Here is a 19249-nt window from a genome sequence, read left to right on the forward strand (position 1 = left end):
TTTTTATTCAATGCATGCTAAATGTCTTTTCGATATTCATACTCCTCACAATTTCATCATGTAATTTGAATATAGCAACTTTCCAATTCATTTTTCTCGCTCAAGCTGGAGATATTGAGAGTAACCCTGGCCCTGGAACATATAATGTTTTAAAATCTGACAAAACAGGTGGCGCGGGGGACGAACAAACTGGTCCGGCCTAATGTAATTTCGTTGTTTATTGCTTCATGTTTCGCCGTTCCAATACGGCAAAAAGACAAATGCCCTGAGAGCGAGGTTAGTTTAGCCCATAGATTCGCTACACTGCTGCCCAACCCTATGGAGACCTACCTTGATACGGTCTATGCGTGGGAAGGCTACGTTAAAAACACTAACACTAACTAGCCTTTCATCGACTATCATTTTTCTGCGTTCCTCTTCTGGGCTTCACTTTCGAAGAAACTTCCGTTTAAGATAATCTCACAAATTAATTTTGTGTACTTTGTTGTTAATGTATACTTTGTTACCGACCAATATAATCAAAATTCCATTAAATCATTTGAAAGAGGCAGAAGAGGTGCTTCAGGAAATCTGCGGGTGAGAATTGAAAGACGTGAGCAACATCGATCAAGGCAGTGGGCGAAATTTATGGATTTTACAGATTGGTTACATGCAAATCGCTTTACAAACTAACTTGTCCAAACGGAATGAACATTTGTTCGGAAGAGGAATTACTGCAAACAAGTCAGGAAGAGGCAGATACAAAGATCTTCTTATACGTACATGTTAACCGAGGCCATTCTGCGTGCATATCTACCGTTCAAAGTGACATTGCAATATATACATTGTATTTTGGAAAGTAAATAACTACAGTTAAAAAAGCCTTTAACAACCTTAGAAATCTATGGAGTTTCAAAGCGTTTTTAAAAGAATCGGAGACACATTTACGTTTGATGCAACACTGTTTTCAACACTTAAAACATTTGTGTGTCATAGCTGTATATCATTAACTGTACCAACGCCAACGAAGCTTTTTACAAAAGGTTTTGCAGTAAGAAAAAAACACCAGAGCCCGAACAACTTCCACTAATATGTGACGCTCTGTTGTGCATATGCAAATCGCACAGTCTTAATTGTAGCGATTTTTGTCAATGTGTCGACTACTGTGAAAATAGTAAAGGCTCGGAAGGATCGTCTATTTCTTATGAGTCCTCCAGTGACTCAGAAGGCGAACTTGAGAAAGAAGGCGAAATGTAAATTGATTTACAGACTGGTTTTAAAACATTTTTTATTAATTGTTTTCTGTTCTTATGAATTTATATATTACAAGTGTATAAAAATCTTTATATCTTTAACTTCGTACACAGTCAAAAATTCAACGGTTCCTATTGGTCAGGAGAAACAATAAGAAGATATAAAAAGTCTCTTAATAGATTTGTTTTGCAAAGCTTAGAATTTATATTAAAACTGCATCGAACGGCACACTTACAATTACAACATTAGAAGATTGTGACGTCACGAACATTTCAAACAGAGCCAACACTTGATTTAAAATCTATAGTGTTTATGCATTTTTTGTTTGTTTTTACACCACTTTTCAAAAAATCAGAATGTTTTGGAAAAAAGCAAGTGTATAGTTTTACCGTATTTCGCTTTTTACATAACGGTTGTTAGACGCCTTTGATTTTTTTGAACATTTTCCATTTTTATTTCATAATTTTTTTATTATTTTTTTTGTTGCACGTGCTTATATTTTTTAGACGTTTTGTTTCAGCCGTTATAAACATAGAAATATGCAGATTGTGACCAACCTAGATCCCAGGGCTTTTTTCTCTTTTTGCCATCCCATTATAAAAGAGACAAAGAGCCCGGGGTCGAGGTTGAAATGTGAGTTACTGTTAAATCTCTATAATAATAGCCGTCGTCTGTCTGTCTCTGCGCGGACCCCTCGCTGAGTTAGAAAATCGTGCTACGGAAACACGAATATCAAATGGGATATATTTTATCCACTTTGTTGCCACGGGTAAATATAATGGACGTCTGTCTGTCTGTCTGTCTGTCTGTCTGTCTGTCTGTCTGTCTGTCTGTCTGTCTGTCTGTCTGTCTGTCTGTCTGTCTGTCTGTCTGTCTGTCTGTCTGTCTGTCTGTCTTTCTGTCTGTCTGTCTGTCTGTCTGTCTGTCTGTCTGTCTGTCTGTCTGTCTGTCTGTCTGTCTGTCTGTCTGTCTGTCTGTCTGTCTGTCTGTCTGTCTGTCTGTCTGTCTGTCTGTCTGTCTGTCTGTCTGTCTGTCTGTCTGTCTGTCTGTCTGTCTGTCTGTCTGTCTGTCTGTCTGTCTGTCTGTCTGTCTGTCTGTCTGTCTGTCTGTCTGTCTGTCTGTCTGTCTGTCTGTCTGTCTGTCTGTCTGTCTGTCTGTCTGTCTGTCTGTCTGTCTGTCTGTCTGTCTGTCTGTCTGTCTGTCTGTCTGTCTGTCTGTCTGTCTGTCTGTCTGTCTGTCTGTCTGTCTGTCTGTCTGTCTGTCTGTCTGTCTGTCTGTCTGTCTGTCTGTCTGTCTGTCTGTCTGTCTGTCTGTCTGTCTGTCTGTCTGTCTGTCTGTCTGTCTGTCTGTCTGTCTGTCTGTCTGTCTGTCTGTCTGTCTGTCTGTCTGTCTGTCTGTCTGTCTGTCTGTCTGTCTGTCTGTCTGTCTGTCTGTCTGTCTGTCTGTCACGCAAAATGGTAGTTTAGCTGCCCAAGTAGCGAGACGCACGCAATGCGGTATAAAAAGGACGGGCGAAGTTTTTGTTTGTTATCCCTTACATCGGTTTATTGAGAGATTCAGTGGATTCTTCCATGGATATTCGGCTAGTATTTATTAAATTTAGCGCCATATTATTATAACAAACTTCATTGTTGGAAGCCTGTAGTATGTTGTGAAAAAGGTACCCAAAACAGGAAAAAAATATTGTTGTTGGTCATGACCGATACTTCTGAAGTTTAAAGAAGTTTAAACGAAGGCTATAAAATGCTGTTACTACAGAGATAACCAAGAATATTTTACGTACTGTCCACTCTCATCTTTGTCCTAACTCTGAATGGAGTGAGGTGTAAGGGATAATTTCCCAGCTAAATGTGTCTCTAATCATACAGGTTGTTTTTAAAAAAAAGCAATTTTGTGAAGAGGCTAGAAGTGGTCAAAAAATAAAGACAACATAAGAGCAAGGCTGCAATCTGACTAATATCTCCTTTTCTTCAGAAAGAACCCGAAAGATATGGCGTATACCTCTTTCTTATGACAAAAATATTTGTTGCGTTTTTACCAGGAGTTTACGTCCTTATATATAGAAGAGACAGAGATAGTAAATGTATGTTCTAGCGCAGTCGAAGACGACGACAAGAAAAATCCCCCCCCTCGGCAAATCCGATAAATCCGACAATTCCGGAAATGCCGATAAAAATCAACGCATGCGCAATGCCGACTCATTGAGAATGGGGAATAATGATGACATCAACAAAATCCTACGCATGCGCATTTGAGTAGGGGAAAGTCCCATACTCAAACTACGACCGCGTTAGAAATGTTGCTGATTGAGATCAGAAAAAATCTATAATAAAGATGAATGAGTACACCGTGAAACAGTTACACGCTATCGCGAGAACCCGTGGACTTACACGCTATTCCAAGCTATGCAAAGCCGACCTTGTTGCTTCATTGGAGGCACCACCAAGACTCGTGGCTTGACCAGGACCCGTTCCTGCTCCGAGATTTGAAGCATTTACACCAGAGGCTTTGGATATATTCGAGCGCCAAGAGATGGTAAAAAACCGTCCTATTAAGAGTAATATTGAGCCTCGGCTCCCCGCAATTGACGCTAGGAATGCTTTTGAACGCCAAGAGATGGCGGCGAGTCGTCCGGTAGTCAGGAGTAAACTGCGAGAGTGGTCTGACTGGGTTGTGGACTATGTGCCAGAGGGTATTAGAAAGTCTGTGCAAAGTATATATGCATCAGCAAAAAATCGCATCCTTGCTCTTTATGATGGGGCAAGGAAGACCCTGATGGGTGAGGTTGAGGAAGAGACTTCACGCCTCAGGAACATAAGCATGCTCACCATAGGACCTTCCGAGGTTTACGCATCCCCGGCATAGACGGTACGGATGTCGATGGATACTTGGGCATGGTGCGATCACACATGAAAATTTTGGTTGAGAAGCAGGTTAAAGACATGGGGTCTGCGAATGTACAGTGTTCACTCTGGATTCTCTGGAAAAAGCCGGTGGAGGGTACCAGCGAGTTTATCGAAGTCGATAAGGTCTTCCACAGCGACATGACACCACTCTTCCAGGGAAGCGTTATGGACGAGGTGCTGGATACGATGTTTGCCCAAGTCAGGACGCATGTGGAAAATCCTGCGCTGCCCAAGAGCGGTTTTACGATCAGTCGAATCATGCACCTCGACGTGGACTTCCACAAGCGCAAGCTGACGAGGGGCTCATCGTATATCGAAGCACCCAAGTAGATAGCTATCAAAAAGACCATCTTTAACCCGAAAGTATCATCGCTGCTCTGCATCATGAGGAGATAGTCAGAGATCCACAGAGAATCAGCAAGCTGAGGCCCTATGCGGAGGCCTACAACTAGCAGGGCTTCCCACGAGTATAAAGGATATCTCCAAGTTTGAGAAGAACAACCCCGATATCGCGATGAACGTCTTGTACGTGACGGGGAAGACGATCAATATCCTGCGTCGATCGACACACAACGGACACGACAAACAGATTAATCTGCTACTCCTCACGGATGACAAGAAAACCCACTATATAGCCGTCAAAAATCTCTCACGGCTCCTGGGTAGTGAGACATCGAAGAATACATCAAAAATGCACTTCTGTCTGAACTGCTTGCAAGCCTTTCCAACAATCAAATCGCGAGACAAGCACTATACCTACTGCAGGGACAACGAAGCGGTCAAGATCACGATGTCAAGCGAAAAGGAAAAGTGGCTCTACTACAAGGACAACCAGTAGCAGTTCAAAGTACCCTTCGCCATCTACGCGGACTTCGAGAGTCTGTTGATCCCGATGAAAGAGAATGCGAGGGAGAATAGAACAACACATACCATGTGGCTTGTGCACGTGTAGTACCTCTGCGTACGGGCCCGTGCCAGACCCACTGACAGTCTACAGGGGTCAAGACTGTGTGACGAGGTTCGTTCAACATCTGGAGGATGAGGTAAAGCGTCTCTACAACACCTACCCCCAGCAGGACATGTTGCCCATAACGGAGGTACTAAAGAGAGAACATGACAAGGCCTCAACATGTCATATCTGCATGAAGCCCTTTGATGATGACAACCGCAAAGTTTGAGGCCACTGTGACTACACAGGGCTATACAGAGGTGCCGCGCACGCACAATGCAATCTCAAGATTAGAATCCCCAGCCACGTGCCCGTGATCTTCCACGACCTCTCGGGGTACGACGCCCACTTGTTCATCCGAGAACTCGGAGAGAAGTACGACACCCAGGACATTGGTTGCATCGCTGAAAACACCGAAAAGTATATCTCCTTCAACGTGAAAATTAAGGTACCCCTTGGATGCATGGTGCACGGAGATGGTGAGACGTACAAGACCATAGAGATCAGATTCATAGACAGCTGCCGCTTCATGGCATCCTCGTTAGACAAATTGGCAAGCAATCTCGATGATGAACAATGCAAAACCTCCGTTGGTTTTTCGTTGAGGATGACACCTTTAAACTCATGCGCAGAAAGGGCGTCTATCCCTATGAGTACATGGATGGCTGGCGACGATTCGAGGAGACAGAGCTACCCCCCAAGGAGGCCTTCTACAGCAAGCTGAATATGAAGGGGGTAAGCGACGAAGACTACGAGCATGCTCAAAAAGTATGGAAGCGCATCACTCCAGAGGGCTCCGAGGTCACCATGGGAGATTATCACGATACGTACCTGACCACAGACGTCCTGCTACTAGCCGATATCTTCGAGAGCTTTCGAAGCGTGTGCTTAGAGAACTACAAGCTCGACTCCGCCCACTTTTACAGTGCACCTGGTCTCGCTTGAAAAGCAGCACTCAGGTACACAGAGATTAAGCTGGAGCTCCTCACAGACCCCGACATGCTTCTGATGTTCGAAAGAGGTATCCGAGGAGGCATAACTTAAGCTGTGCACAGGTATGCAAAAGCCAGCAACAAGTATATGGGAGACCAGTACGATCCGGAGGTTGATTCGTCATACTTGCAGTACCTCGACGCCAACAATTTGTTCGGCTGGGCCATGCGTCAAGACCTGCCTACGCACGTGTTCAAATGGCTGTCGAATGTGGAGACCTTTACCAAGAAGCGCATCAGCAAGCTCGTCGCTGACAACAAGCACGGCTACATTTGGAGGTTGATATCAACTACCGTGAAAAGCTGCACGGCAAGCACAACGAGCTGCATTTCCTACCGGAGCGCAAGGTGGTTCCAAGGTCGAGAAACTGATACCAAATTTGGAACACAAGCGGAGGTACGTGGTGCACATTAGAGCCCTTTACGAAGCCCTGAAACACGGGCTCGAGCTCAAGAAGGTATACAGAGTCATCCAGTTTAACCAGAAGCCCTGGCTGAAGGGCTACATCGACCATAACATGAGGCTGAGAACCACCGCCAAAAATGAGTTCGAAAAGGACTTCTATACGCTCATTAACCTCTCGGTGTTCGGCAAAGAACCACCTCAACATCCAGCTGGTCACCAACGAGGAGAAGTACACGAAGCTCATCATGAAGCCCAATTTCAAGGGTGGAAACTAATTCAGCAGCCACCTCATGGGCGTGGAAATGGGCAAAACCGAAGTGAAGATGAACAAGCTGGTGTATATTGGCCAAGCTATTTTAGACAACTCGAAAGTGGTAATGTACGAGTTCCACCATGACTAGCTAGTTCCACCATGCAGGCCAAGTATGGTAGAAAGCTTCGGATCTGCTATATGGATACGGACTCCTTCATCTACCACATTAGAACGGAGGATTTTTACCGCGATATTGCCGACGATGTCGAGTCACGTTTCGATACGAGTGCCTGAAGCAAGGATGATGGCAGACCTCGAAGACTACCAGCGCTGCCTAGAGGAGGGTATTGACATATACAAGATCCAGGTGCTGATCCAGAACAAGGGGCATCAAATCTACACGCAGGAAGTGAACAAGCTGGCACTCAATAGGGCAGACGACAAACGGATCGTATTGCCTAGCGGCTAAGGAGAGCAAATAAATGGAGATATGTTTACTAATCGCCGTGCTACTACCATACGTCTTGATCCTTGCTTGCTTCTTTCGTTACCGGCGTCTAATAAACATGGTTCGAAATATTGCAGAGATATTCGATGAAGTCGACACACCGGCAGAAGCCCTTAATCAAAAACCAGACGTTGATAAACGTCAAGTCCTGAAAGATGCACGCAAGGGTAAACAGCACTTGCTGCAGCAAAGAGTATCAGAAAAAAGTCGTTGATTCCTTGTGGGAATCTGTCAGGCTGGTATCATATACTATTGTCTTAGCACTAGGTGCAAAAAAGGCGCTGGGAGTTTCTAGACCAGGGGCCAAGATGGACCTGAAGGACGGTTTAAAGGCTGGTATAAACGTTCCATGATGCCTCCGAAATAAAATGACCACGTTCGTGTTTGTTCCTCCTGGAGCAAACACGAGTTAATATGGAGGCTAGGAAATGTTCAAGATGTAAAATAATCAGTTTGCCTGATTCCTTCAAGGCGGTGAAAAATGGTCAATTGACAAAATGGTGCATCAAATGCATCGATATTATGAAGGCGTCACGGGAACGTACCAAACGCCCTCATAAAAAGCGGAAACTGCGGTGCAAGGAGTGCAATTTCCCCGGGTATATGTATGAACTTATTAAAACCAGGATTCACAAGGCTCTAAATCATGATAAAGAGCTTAGCTCTACTGAGTACTTGGGGTGTGATATCGTAACATTCATGAAACACATACAGACCCAATTCAGGAGCGGGATGAATTGTGGAAACCGAGGGCAGTGGCAGTTTGAACACAAGGTGCCGGTTAAATATAGGGAGAACGGAGAATACCCCAGCGAAGAAGTGCAATTAGAAAGGCTCCACTACACCAACATGCAGCCTCTGTGGGTTGCGGATAACCAAACGAACGGCCATCGATATATCTCTCAGTAAGCGTCTATAAGGTTTGTGTTTGCCACTGTGGCAAACAAAATAAATATGACCCTAGACATCGTAAAAAATCCGTGCACGAGCATCTTCACAGGACCTACAAGCTGTGGCAAGACGCAACGGGTCCTGGACTTGCTCGAGAATGAGTACAAAAAACACTTCCACGATATCGTAATGCTCTGCCCAACAATCCGCTGGAACAAGACTTACTTGGAGACATCCTCGCTTTGGCAAGATGACTACGTCTTTCTGATTGATCCCAAAGTCCAGCTGTTCGACTGGATAGGAAAATTGTAGTCGCTTCTAGCGGGTGAAGAGGCGCTGTTTATCGTTGATGACATGATCGCTGACGAGATTCTCGACAAAAAGTGTCAACCCTTGCTCGAGCTCGCTATCAGTGGGAGACATCACGAGCACAGTCTCTGGCTCTTAACTCAGTCGTATACCGCTTTGCCGAAGAACCTGAGAAGGCAGAAAAAGCAGCTCTTCATGTGGTACCCCTACAAGCGTTCAGACATGAGGCTAGTAGACGAAGAAACAAACATGATCGGTGACTGGAGGGTGATCAATACCGGACTAGGCAAGTCCAACCACGCTTGCCTGTACGTTAGACTTGAGCATCCCAGGAGTTGGAAGATTCTTTCGTAAATTCTTATAAATAAAATGTCTTATGCAGAAGAATTGGGAAAGAAGCTTATGGAACAGATTAGGGAACTTAAATATGACCTGAGGCAAGCAGATGGAACCATTGCCAACCTGGAGGAAGAGCTCGAGGAGAGCTACCGGGAATTGTCTGAACTGAGGCGTGGGCATTCTGACCACGTCACTTTCGTCAATGGGTCGTTGGTTCTACTTGGCATCATCTTTTTATACGATGCTATAAGAGAAGGGTGAAGAAATTAGTGGAGTGACGCAGCACATCAGGTGTACCCGACGGGTACACCTGATCAGGCATACACAAGCGGAGAACGCACGCATTTTTGGTAGCCACAGATCCCTATATACTGCGAGTATATTGAAATCGCTGATGTTTTGTGGCCGTTCAGGTTTATTCGAAGGTTCTGCACCAGGGCCTTGCCCATGTTGCTGACGATGGTGCGTTTGGTGTTGGTACCTGTGAGCTCCAGGTCGAATAGGAGCCTGAGAGAGCCTGGAAAAATTACGTCGTTCTGTCCTAAATTGGGGACGTCGACATACAAGTCTTCGTTCTAGTTGATTGTGCTAGGGACATGGGAGACTTTGACACGCTGCTTCTTCCACTTCATTGCTAGCATGTCCTTAAGTCCTTGTATGGATCAAGTTTGGTTCCGTACATGTTTATTAGTAGGGAGGTTTTCGTTCAAATAAATGTCGATTAATCCGGAAGAAGGGGCTTTTAAATATATTCCAGAGAGGTCTGAGGATCAGCCAGAGAACATTGAGCTCAAGGAGTTCCCATCCGATATCCTAACGCCTCAGGAGTCAAGCACTATGGTCGAAGAGCAGCCGGCTCAGCAGCAGGGAGATTCACGTGATAGAGTGACGAAATCTGTACTACGAAAAGAGGTAATTGATTTTTACGCACATCTTAATATCTTGAACCTGGGACCTCTGGATGAAACCCGGATATATATAAATGTAACCAAGGGTAGCTTCGAGCTTGAAGAGAAACAATTTTTTACAAAGGTATAAGGGTTACGAAGGAGAATGGGACCGGGTTCCTTGCATTAAGTACATTAAAAAGTTATGGCCTTACGGATCAAGATATTCGAGATATGGGCTTCACTAACTATCTCACTACGCCCAACAAAGGCAGTAAAGCACAGGCTCAGAACAAGGACAAGGCAACGAGGACAAAGCTGATGTTCTTTTTAATGAGGGTAAAAAGGCTTGGGTGAGACGATTGAGATGGAAACAATTGATAGCATTCAAAATTTTGCGTATGATGTAGAGGGTTTTGTCGATACTTCGTTCGCGGGCATCGACGATGAGATCGAGGTCCCTGATATGAGAAAGATAAAGCTCGAAATTGAAAACCTACAGGATAACATTAAAAAATTAAAGGGTGATATTATTAAATATGATAGCGAAATCAATACGAGAGAGGCCAAGCTGAAAGAACTTAAGAAGCAGAAGCCCGGGGTGCGAAGGCTTCAGGATATTGATGATCTTGAGAAGGAATTGAAGAAATTGAAGGAAGATAAGAAGGATGAACTGGGTAGGCACGGTATACTTTCCTCCGAGGTTTTTAAGCAACTGAGTCTGAGCTGATGAAAATCGCTGGGGACGATAAAACCTTGGTTGAAAAGCTCAGGCTCTTTTTCAAAGAGCAAGGCTTGGCCATAGCTAGTATTGTCTCGGCTGTGGGCTTGCTGATCTCTACGTTGGTGCTCGCGCTTACGGGAGGAAGTGCAGGAGCGGGTGCTGCAGCAGGAGGCAGTGCTGGTAAGGGTTTTGTACGGAAACAACTTGAAAGACTCGGAAAGTACTTGAAGTATCTTGCAGGGAAAGCAGGTGCAGCTCTTCCAGGGATCATTGGCAGCGTAGTCTCGATCTTTTTTCAGAGTGGCTGCCAAAATTGTAGAGTACGCAGCTCAGCATCTATACCTGGCTGCTGCTGGTGCTGTGGGTATTTTTGTGGCTTATATGGGGAACAAGAGGGGTGGCAAGAGATCGTAGACGAAGAGGCTAGCGGTGGCGAAGACTCTAGTATGTTGACAAAACACACTAGACCTATTTCTTCACCCAGATATAGGCGAGGATTAGCCCTACTCCTGCTGTAATCAGGGTAGCCTTGGTATCTTTGTGTTTGTGGGCCTTACCAAGGGGTTGGTTACTAATGACCCCTATTTCAGACCCTGATGCTCGATGTTTAGTAGACTGCAAGATCCTTCCAAGGGGGGGGGGCACAAGCAGATGTTGCGCAAAAGACGGCAAAATGGAGCTGAGTGGACCAGAGACTGAAAGGGTGGCTTTGCCAGGTATTCAACACCGCACCAGAGTGGAACTCGTAGTCGACAAAGATGTCTGGGAATTTGACCATGAACGAGGACCCCTTCGCATCAATAACGATGGATTGGGAGTAGAGGTCTTCACCCTCGAGTTATTTGAGATATCTCCCGTGTGTAGGGGCATACTTTGCCTTCGGGTAGTACGAGTAAATGCTCATGTTTCTTTAAAGAAACATGAAGCAACTCTACGTCACGGATATAGAGAAACCCACGATATTCGAGGACTACCTAGAGGATCAATCTGAAGTCGATCAGCATTCGACCTACGTGGCTTAACCTCTTCACTAAGAGTCGGATCAATATCCATAACTCGGGGTCCAAGTCGACTGAAGTCGGGGATTTGGAAGTCACCATCTCGATCGAGTGGGGTTTGTATCGAATTGAGGATCTCGCGGCCATAGTCAATAGTCAAGCAGGGGATAGGATTAAGCTCTTTGTACTCAGGAACGGATACTGCAGGCTTAGGGTTAACGAGGGGTATGATGTGATAATCGATCAACCACGGCAGGACATTATGGGCTTTTGAAAACAAGGTAAAGTTTACCAAGGGCGACTATAAGAAATCCTACAAGACTGACGTATACCGACTTGCAATAGGGGCCATCTGTTTGTGTCAAAACGAACTTGTACTTGTCCTTGCGCATCGCCTCGAGAAGAGGCCCCCTATTCATAGTTAAGTAGTTAGGAACATGTAGTGCTTTCGCTTCCTTTTTCAATGCGGGAACGTTCATGTTTGTTTGTATGTTGAAGTGCAACATACAACACTTTACACGCCCTTACAAGACAGTGAAACCCTCGTCGTCGTCAGAGTCACTAAAGTAGCAAGTGCTGTATTCCTCAACCTCTTTATATTTACACTCTTCCAAGTGGGTCTGTGCGTAGTAGTTGCGCTTTTGCCTATAAATGCTCGCTAGTTTAATGATAGCCTTGCATTCGCAGCTTTTTTGTAGTATCTTCTTCTTATGGAAGTTGGTTCTGACTTTACCATCCCACATCTTGAGCTTGGTGCTGAGGTACCGTCCTTTTCTCACGCTGATATTGGTGAATCAAATCCCCTCCAAGGACACCACCTTGTCCAAGATCTCCTCGTATTTTTCTAACCATTCAGGATAGCTGGCCAGATCGAACGACATCGTTAGCGCAGAACCCTCGCTGTAATGAGAGACACCCTTGGAGCGGATCTTTTCAGGGGTCAGTATCACTAACGGTGCTAGGTTGCCGTCTTGATCCTGGTAACCAATCACGAAGCGCTCATCCTTGCCTTTGTTTGCTGGGATAGAGTCGCTCAGTACGAGGTTTTCGACTTGGACTTCTTCGATTTTTAGCCGTTTCGAATTGGTGTAAAAGTCTTCAGATTTTACAGTTTTATCTCCGAATTTCAATAACATCTATTTCTTAGGGACAATTTGCTCCACCAGGATCTTCTATGTCGTTGCGCAATGACAGCTTCCACCATTATACATGATATACTCATGGTAACAGTACCAGCAGAGCTTGGCTGTTATGAAGAACCTCCGTCCGCAGGAGCATCTGTCATAGGTGTCGAGTATCTTTTCGCTGTCGTCGCAGTGTTCCATTTATCTTACAACCCCGGGTTGTAAGATAAGCAGTGATCTTCCTACCTTATGCTAACTCCTACGTGAGCCCCAGGGGAACACGTCCTGGGATCTGAAATGCTCCGGGACATATTCTAATAGCAAGGGTCTCCATACAACAGCCTCGGTGCACATTTCCTGGGTCTTGAAACGGTACGGAACATATTCGAACATCCAGGGTTCCTCTTGAACAGCCCCAGCACACATTTCCTGGGTCTTTAAATGGTCCGGAACACCCTTGAACGCCCAGGGTCCCTCTTGAACCGCCCCAGCACATATTTCTTGGGCCCTGAAAGTTTCTGGAACATACCGGAGCGTCAAAGGATTCATTTGAACTGCCATAGTACACATTTCCTGGGTCCTGAAAGTTTCTGGAACATACCGGAGCGTCAAAGGATTCATTTGAACTGCCCTGGTATATGTTCTTGCGTCTTGAAACGATCCGGAACATCCTGGAGCAGCCAGGGTTTCCGTCCGAAAACCTCTGTAATGGCCCACATTTCATGTGTCTTGATATGGTCGCGAGTTGCATTCCCATGATGTCGGCTCATGTTTATTATTATATCCCAGGCTCAACTAGCAGTCACCCCTTTGACGAGTATGGGACTCTCCCCTACTCAATTGCGCATGCGTAGGATTTTGTTGATGTCAGCATTATTCCCCATTCTCAATGAGTCGGCATTGCGCATGCGTTGATTTTTATCGGTATTTCCTTGAATTGTCGGATTTATCGGATTTGCCGAGAGGGGGATTTCCCTTGTCGTCATCGTCGACTGCGCTAGAACATAGATTTTACTATCTCCGAGACAAGAAAGTTGATGCACTGTAATATGAAATTGCTCATTAAAATCAAGACAGACGTAGAAAAAACACAACCAGTTTTCCTATTTCTTATAACTGATTGAAGAAATAGGGTTTACATCCCACCTTCTTTTATCCCAACTTCGTCCCTAGGGTCTTAAAAAGGGTTGATACACGCGGGTCTGCCATCAACGCGTACGTGTACTTTCGGTTTTACAAATGCCGTGACCACACATTCTTAAAGCGTGCACAGTTTACAAGATATATTTTAAAGATAGTAAGCCTGGCCATCTTATTATGATTACTTGCTACCTCCAGGAATCCACGAAGACAAAGCCTGTTCATTCATTCTTTCCTAGCAGCAGAGCAAAGAAGTTAGTGGCTGGCATTCAACTTGGAAAATGAAGTTATTAGCTGCTTGTTTCCTTTTAACTTTGAGCGGCACATTTGCTGCTGACTCTGTGATGGTGACCAAGAAAGTATTCTTTGATGTTACGATTGGTGATCAAAAATCAGGTCGTATTGTCATTGGTTTGTTTGGAGAAGTTGTCCCAAAGACAGTGAAAAATTTTTATGCTTTGTGCACTCACGAGGTAGGTAGCTAAATCAGAATTACTTACTGTGACTGGAGTGACTATTCACAGTCTTTTTTCGGAAAATTTTGCAATGTGTGTGTGCACACTATCACATGCCTTTCCTGAAAAAGCTTGTATTCAGATATAAAAGTTGCATAGATAACTTTAAGTTTATGGAATGCAGATTTTTGACATGAACATACATTCTGGCCGGTAAAGCAGGAACTAGGGTAAAATGTTTATTATTGAAATTCGTACAGATTTTTTGGAAGCACAAGATCTGGAGTTTTATCCTTTTGATTCCATCCCTTAAAAATTCAATAATGATTGCTTTTTTAAATTCACGATTGTACTTTGTTCTTTTAGAAAGGATTTGGCTTTAAGGGAAGTAAATTTCATCGTGTTATTAATCAATTTATGATGCAAGGAGGTGATTTCACCAATGGTGATGGCACAGGTAAATATTTTTTTTACTTTGTTGCAATGGGAGCTGTTGTATATATACAACTACATTAAATGCCCCTCTCAACCTCTTTTTACACCCCCTCCCCCCTTCCTCTCTGTTAGACAGCCTCAGTCCCATTCTGGCCAGAAAATTCCTTGGTATCAAAATTTTGCAGTTTATGAAGTGTAATATAGAAGCAGGATTGTCGATTTAAATTAGTTTTTTAGTCGATTCAATATAGTTTTTTGTTTTTTAAACTACTGTAAAATTGACTTTAAATAAGGAAATAAATAAATAAAATAAAACCGTGACAAAGGGGGGGGGTTGATATATATATCGCCAATGTTACTTTAAGCCCTTAAAATTTTGATTTTCCATGACTTAATTGAGCCCAAACGTGGGTCAAAAAAACATATTTAGAAATATTTAAATTTTTCAGGACACTTATTCGCATTTATTTTAAAAATAAAAAAATATACTTTTTGGTTGTAGTAAGGCACCACTTTTTATCTTAGAACCCTATGGGGAACTTACTAAGTCAGAAAAATACACAATTTACATCAACATTACTGTCTATCAACAAGAATTAGATTGGTGAGACATGCCTTGAATCAGAAAAGTCGTCTAAAAAACTTTGACCAAAAACATAATGACAAATATACTGCAGTGGTATCATCTATAACCTTTAAAAGTTTGTTGGCGTAGAATTCTCAAAAATGTTTTATTTTATACAATTTTCTGTAATACTTTGAAGGTTTGGTTTCTTTGTGGCTAATGTGATAAAAGTACTGTTTTGCATTTCTGAAATAATTTAGGCAAGTTTTAAAATACATTATTGTACAAGAAGTTAAAAGGTTATTTAAAAATTTGCCTTTTTCAGCGATTTTGGCACCCTTGTTTATAGCATTGGAAAGTCATTTAAAGTTTTGTCTCATTTTTTTTTCGAACTTGTTTACTCCTGGGAAAATTCTGAAAAAAGTGAAGTACTAGATTTTACTTTTTGAAAATGAGTGGCTGCTTTTTGTTACAGGCTGGCTTTTTCTTAGTTGTTTTTACTATGACCCCTTCCTAAATTTAATAACCACTGCCCCACCCCCCTCTTAAGGAATAGTTAAACTAAGGATTGGCAACTGTGATGTAAATTAATGCAACTGTACTCCTCCGCTGTGTCCATAGTATCCCTGTTAGTTTTTATCCTGCAGGTGGAAAAAGCATATATGGTGAAAGATTTCCTGACGAAAACTTTAAATTGGAGCATTACGGTCCAGGATGGCTATCCATGGCAAATGCAGGGGCTGACACAAATGGCTCACAATTTTTTATCACGTTTATAAAAACAACTTGGTTAGATGGCCGTCATGTTGTTTTTGGCAAAGTTATTGAAGGAATGGTGAGCGTATTTTTAACTTTGTGACGTTGTTTTTCGTTTTTTTTTATCGTTATCTTGTTTTTGTAAAGGTATTGGACATTCAGACTTATTTTTGCATTTTCTTTTTACAAAAGTCACATTAAAAAAATTGCACATTTTTTCTAGGATGTTGTGCGTGCTGTAGAAAAAGTGAAGACGAACGATCGTGATCAACCAACCAAAGACGTAGTGATAGCTGATTGTGGAGCTTTAGAAGTTGAAAAGCCATTCGCAATCAAAAAAGAATAGATTTTTATTCAATTTGTATCCCATTTTTATCGTTTTCATATTTTTACTAACTCGTAAATTTACATCGTATTTATTTTACTTAACCCTTTAGTGTCCAACTTAAAATATTTTTCGATTTTATGGGACCGTAGTTTAGTATCACTCTCGTACTGCGGGAGACCGGAGTTCGATTCCCCTGGGCGGCGATTCAATTTGGGCAATTGAATATTACCATAGCCCCGGGTTAACCCAAGCCATGTGAGGGAAATTGGGGAGATGGCGCACTGTGTGGGCCGTGTTGCAGGGAGTTGTCTGGTAAAGCGGTGACCTTGATAAGTTTGGGTAGCTTAAAGAGAGCATTAAATACTCAAGGACTCCCCGTCAAAAGCAATGGCTCTTCCTGGAAAAAATAGACAGGGTATATCCCTCGATATTTGTGAGGCTAGCCATGTAAAATATGCACATCTATCTATCTAAAACGATTTTTAAAGATTAGCAGGGGTATGTAATGAATTTTGGTGAAATACGAAATATCTTTCTGTTTATGCCCGGGTAATAGTTTGAAGTTAAGTAACTACATATCTTCTGGAAAGCAGTATCTTCTAACTAATGGAAGATACATCAATCCTGTGATAAGTTCATTAAAGGAGAGGCACGGCTGCTGAATAAAAGTTTATAATAAGTGTTGATTTTAAAGACCAGACTGATTGGCTTGATCGCCTGCTCCACAAACTATAACTATAAACCATACATCATTTTGTTTACATTATTTTTATAATTGAGTATTTTTACGCATTTGTCAAACCGGTGGCTAAATTAAAAAACAATGGGATATATTTCCCTTTTTGTGATGGTCACGGGATCAATGTACACAAGGTGATTTAAAAGTTGAAGATCAAAATGGCAAAAATGTTGAACAACATGTAAAGAACATATTTTTATTATTTTGTACTACTTAACTTGCCAATAAAATAGCGAGTAAAGATAAAGAAAATAAAAAACCAAGGAAGAAAGACGAAGCCATCATATTGCACGTTCGATTTGTTATTGAAGGTTTACGGTCTGTATATTTATTCATTTGGCGCCATCTCATGATAACAAACTTTATCGTTCGAAGCTGGTAGTATGTTGTGGAAAAGGGACTCAAAACATGAAAAAATATTGTTGCTGGTTATGACAGATATTTTTTTAGTTCAAAGAAGTTTAAGCGAAGGTTATAAAAAGCTGTTACCACTATAGTACGTAAAATATTCTTGGTTATCTCAAGTAAAAGATGTTATTTTTGATGTTTACTAAAAAGTACATTTAAAACCTACTTATTTTCACCCCATACAGCCATGGAATTTCTGTAAAAATGTTGTTGGAAAGATATATAGGTACTTAGTCGTGAAATATAGTTTTTTATTTGGTATTATAGTAGTTATCTTAGCCAATACATCTTTACGATAATTCAATTGTACATGCGTTCCATCGTTTTACAATATCGGAAAAAAGGAGGTAAAAATCGTGTTTTTATGAGAGTTTGTTAGAGACGAAAGCGTGTTTTCTCCAGTTTTTTAACTTCCGTCGTATCAATTTCTTTCAAATTTTCAGGAAACGTTAATAATAATAAGATACAACTTATGGGTACTTTTTATTAATGTTTACCTCCTCTGATCGCAAAATAAGCTGCGTTGGAGTGTTAATTTTCCCGAATTATCGTAAAGGTGTATTTTAGGATTTAGAAATCTATATATATTTTTCTCTCGCTTAAAATTTATTTTCTGGCTGCCACAAAATAGTTTCTTGTTCACCTCTCCTTTAAACAAAAGGACTTTGGAGTGGGCTTAAAAGTGAGAAATGGGTAGTGGACATACGTGTCCGGCAATTTATTTTTTAAAAGATTTAAATATGAAATTTCATTTGGTAGACTAAGCACGAGTTACGGACTGGCAGTTGGAGATATTCCTGAGTGTTGAATTTTGTAAAAGGTTCGTATTAACATATTAGAAATATTTTTTGATTGTCATAGCAGGTCGACAAAGTGGAGGTGTAGGATTTGATTCTGTAATTGTTTCAATGTACATCTCTTCCGTTTGTTTTTATTTACATCTTCGTCTTAAAACAAGCTGAAAAGTGTTGAGAAAAATGTCAGGTGCAAAATCAAAAAATTTAAATGATGACATCAAAAGTTTTTTCAATTTTGTTTATCTTATCAACCCACACCAGTCTCGAGAAACACCTAGAGGTCCAGCCTCAACAGAGTTATATATAGAGATTTTTCTATTAGGCATTTATTTCTTCGTTTTTCGTTTATTCGCGAATGCAAAAAACGCGAAAAAAATATGCTTGGGTGAGACAGATTTTACTTTTGAAGTAAGAAAGATTCTATCCGAATTGTGCACTGGTTTCTGAATTTTCACTTGAGCCTACACCAGCTTGGTAAAGGAAAAACTATTAGTTCAAGATTCTCTTTAAAATGTACAAATGCATCCTACAGACGTTCTGCAGACTACAACATTGGAATGCATGATGTTCGTAAGATGATAGAGAACGGCAAAGTTTGTAAAAAAAAATTTTGTCTTCACGTAAACCATTTCCCATCCTTTTTCAAGTGATTGTTCACGTTTTTTATATAAGAGCAAACTATAAAAGGACATGTGGCTTCAGAGCTCTGAAACTGTAAGGCTTCGTCAATACCCAGAAGTACTGAAATACTTCTTTTACACTTCAAAAATGGAAAAATAGGAGGAAAATTAAGAACAATTTTTAGAATATTTTATCATATAAAGTCTTCTTATAGGAAACAGGCATTTTTTTCTATAAAATATGAAACAGAAATGCTGCACATCAACATAAAGATCTCACATTTTCACCATCTTTTACTTTCAGTAAACTTTACCAGCATAACTTTCAAAATTTCGCTTGCAGTTCTTCAAATACTCTGTTCTGCAAAACATCACACTTCGATGTTGTTAGGTTGAAAACTATCCCGATTTCTAACTCTTCTGTTTAGGCTAAAATATTACTGATTTTAGTCACACAGAATTGTGCTGTGAAGTAAATATGGGAAAA

General features: G+C 41.8%; 1 protein-coding gene across 1 annotated transcript; it reads left to right on the top strand.

Moving 5' to 3' along the window:
• Nucleotides 1-13849: 13849 nt before the first annotated feature.
• Nucleotides 13850-16274, top strand: LOC130646157 (peptidyl-prolyl cis-trans isomerase B-like). The gene is made up of 4 exons (XM_057452301.1): nt 13850-14132; nt 14481-14571; nt 15762-15949; nt 16094-16274. The coding sequence occupies exons 1-4, from the start codon at nt 13941-13943 to the stop codon at nt 16214-16216; spliced, it is 594 nt and encodes a 197-aa protein (XP_057308284.1). The 5' UTR covers nt 13850-13940; the 3' UTR covers nt 16217-16274.
• Nucleotides 16275-19249: the final 2975 nt, after the last annotated feature.

This window comes from Hydractinia symbiolongicarpus, chromosome 1 (genome assembly GCF_029227915.1).
Source record: "Hydractinia symbiolongicarpus strain clone_291-10 chromosome 1, HSymV2.1, whole genome shotgun sequence".
In the NCBI taxonomy this organism is placed as follows: Eukaryota; Metazoa; Cnidaria; class Hydrozoa; order Anthoathecata; family Hydractiniidae; genus Hydractinia; species Hydractinia symbiolongicarpus.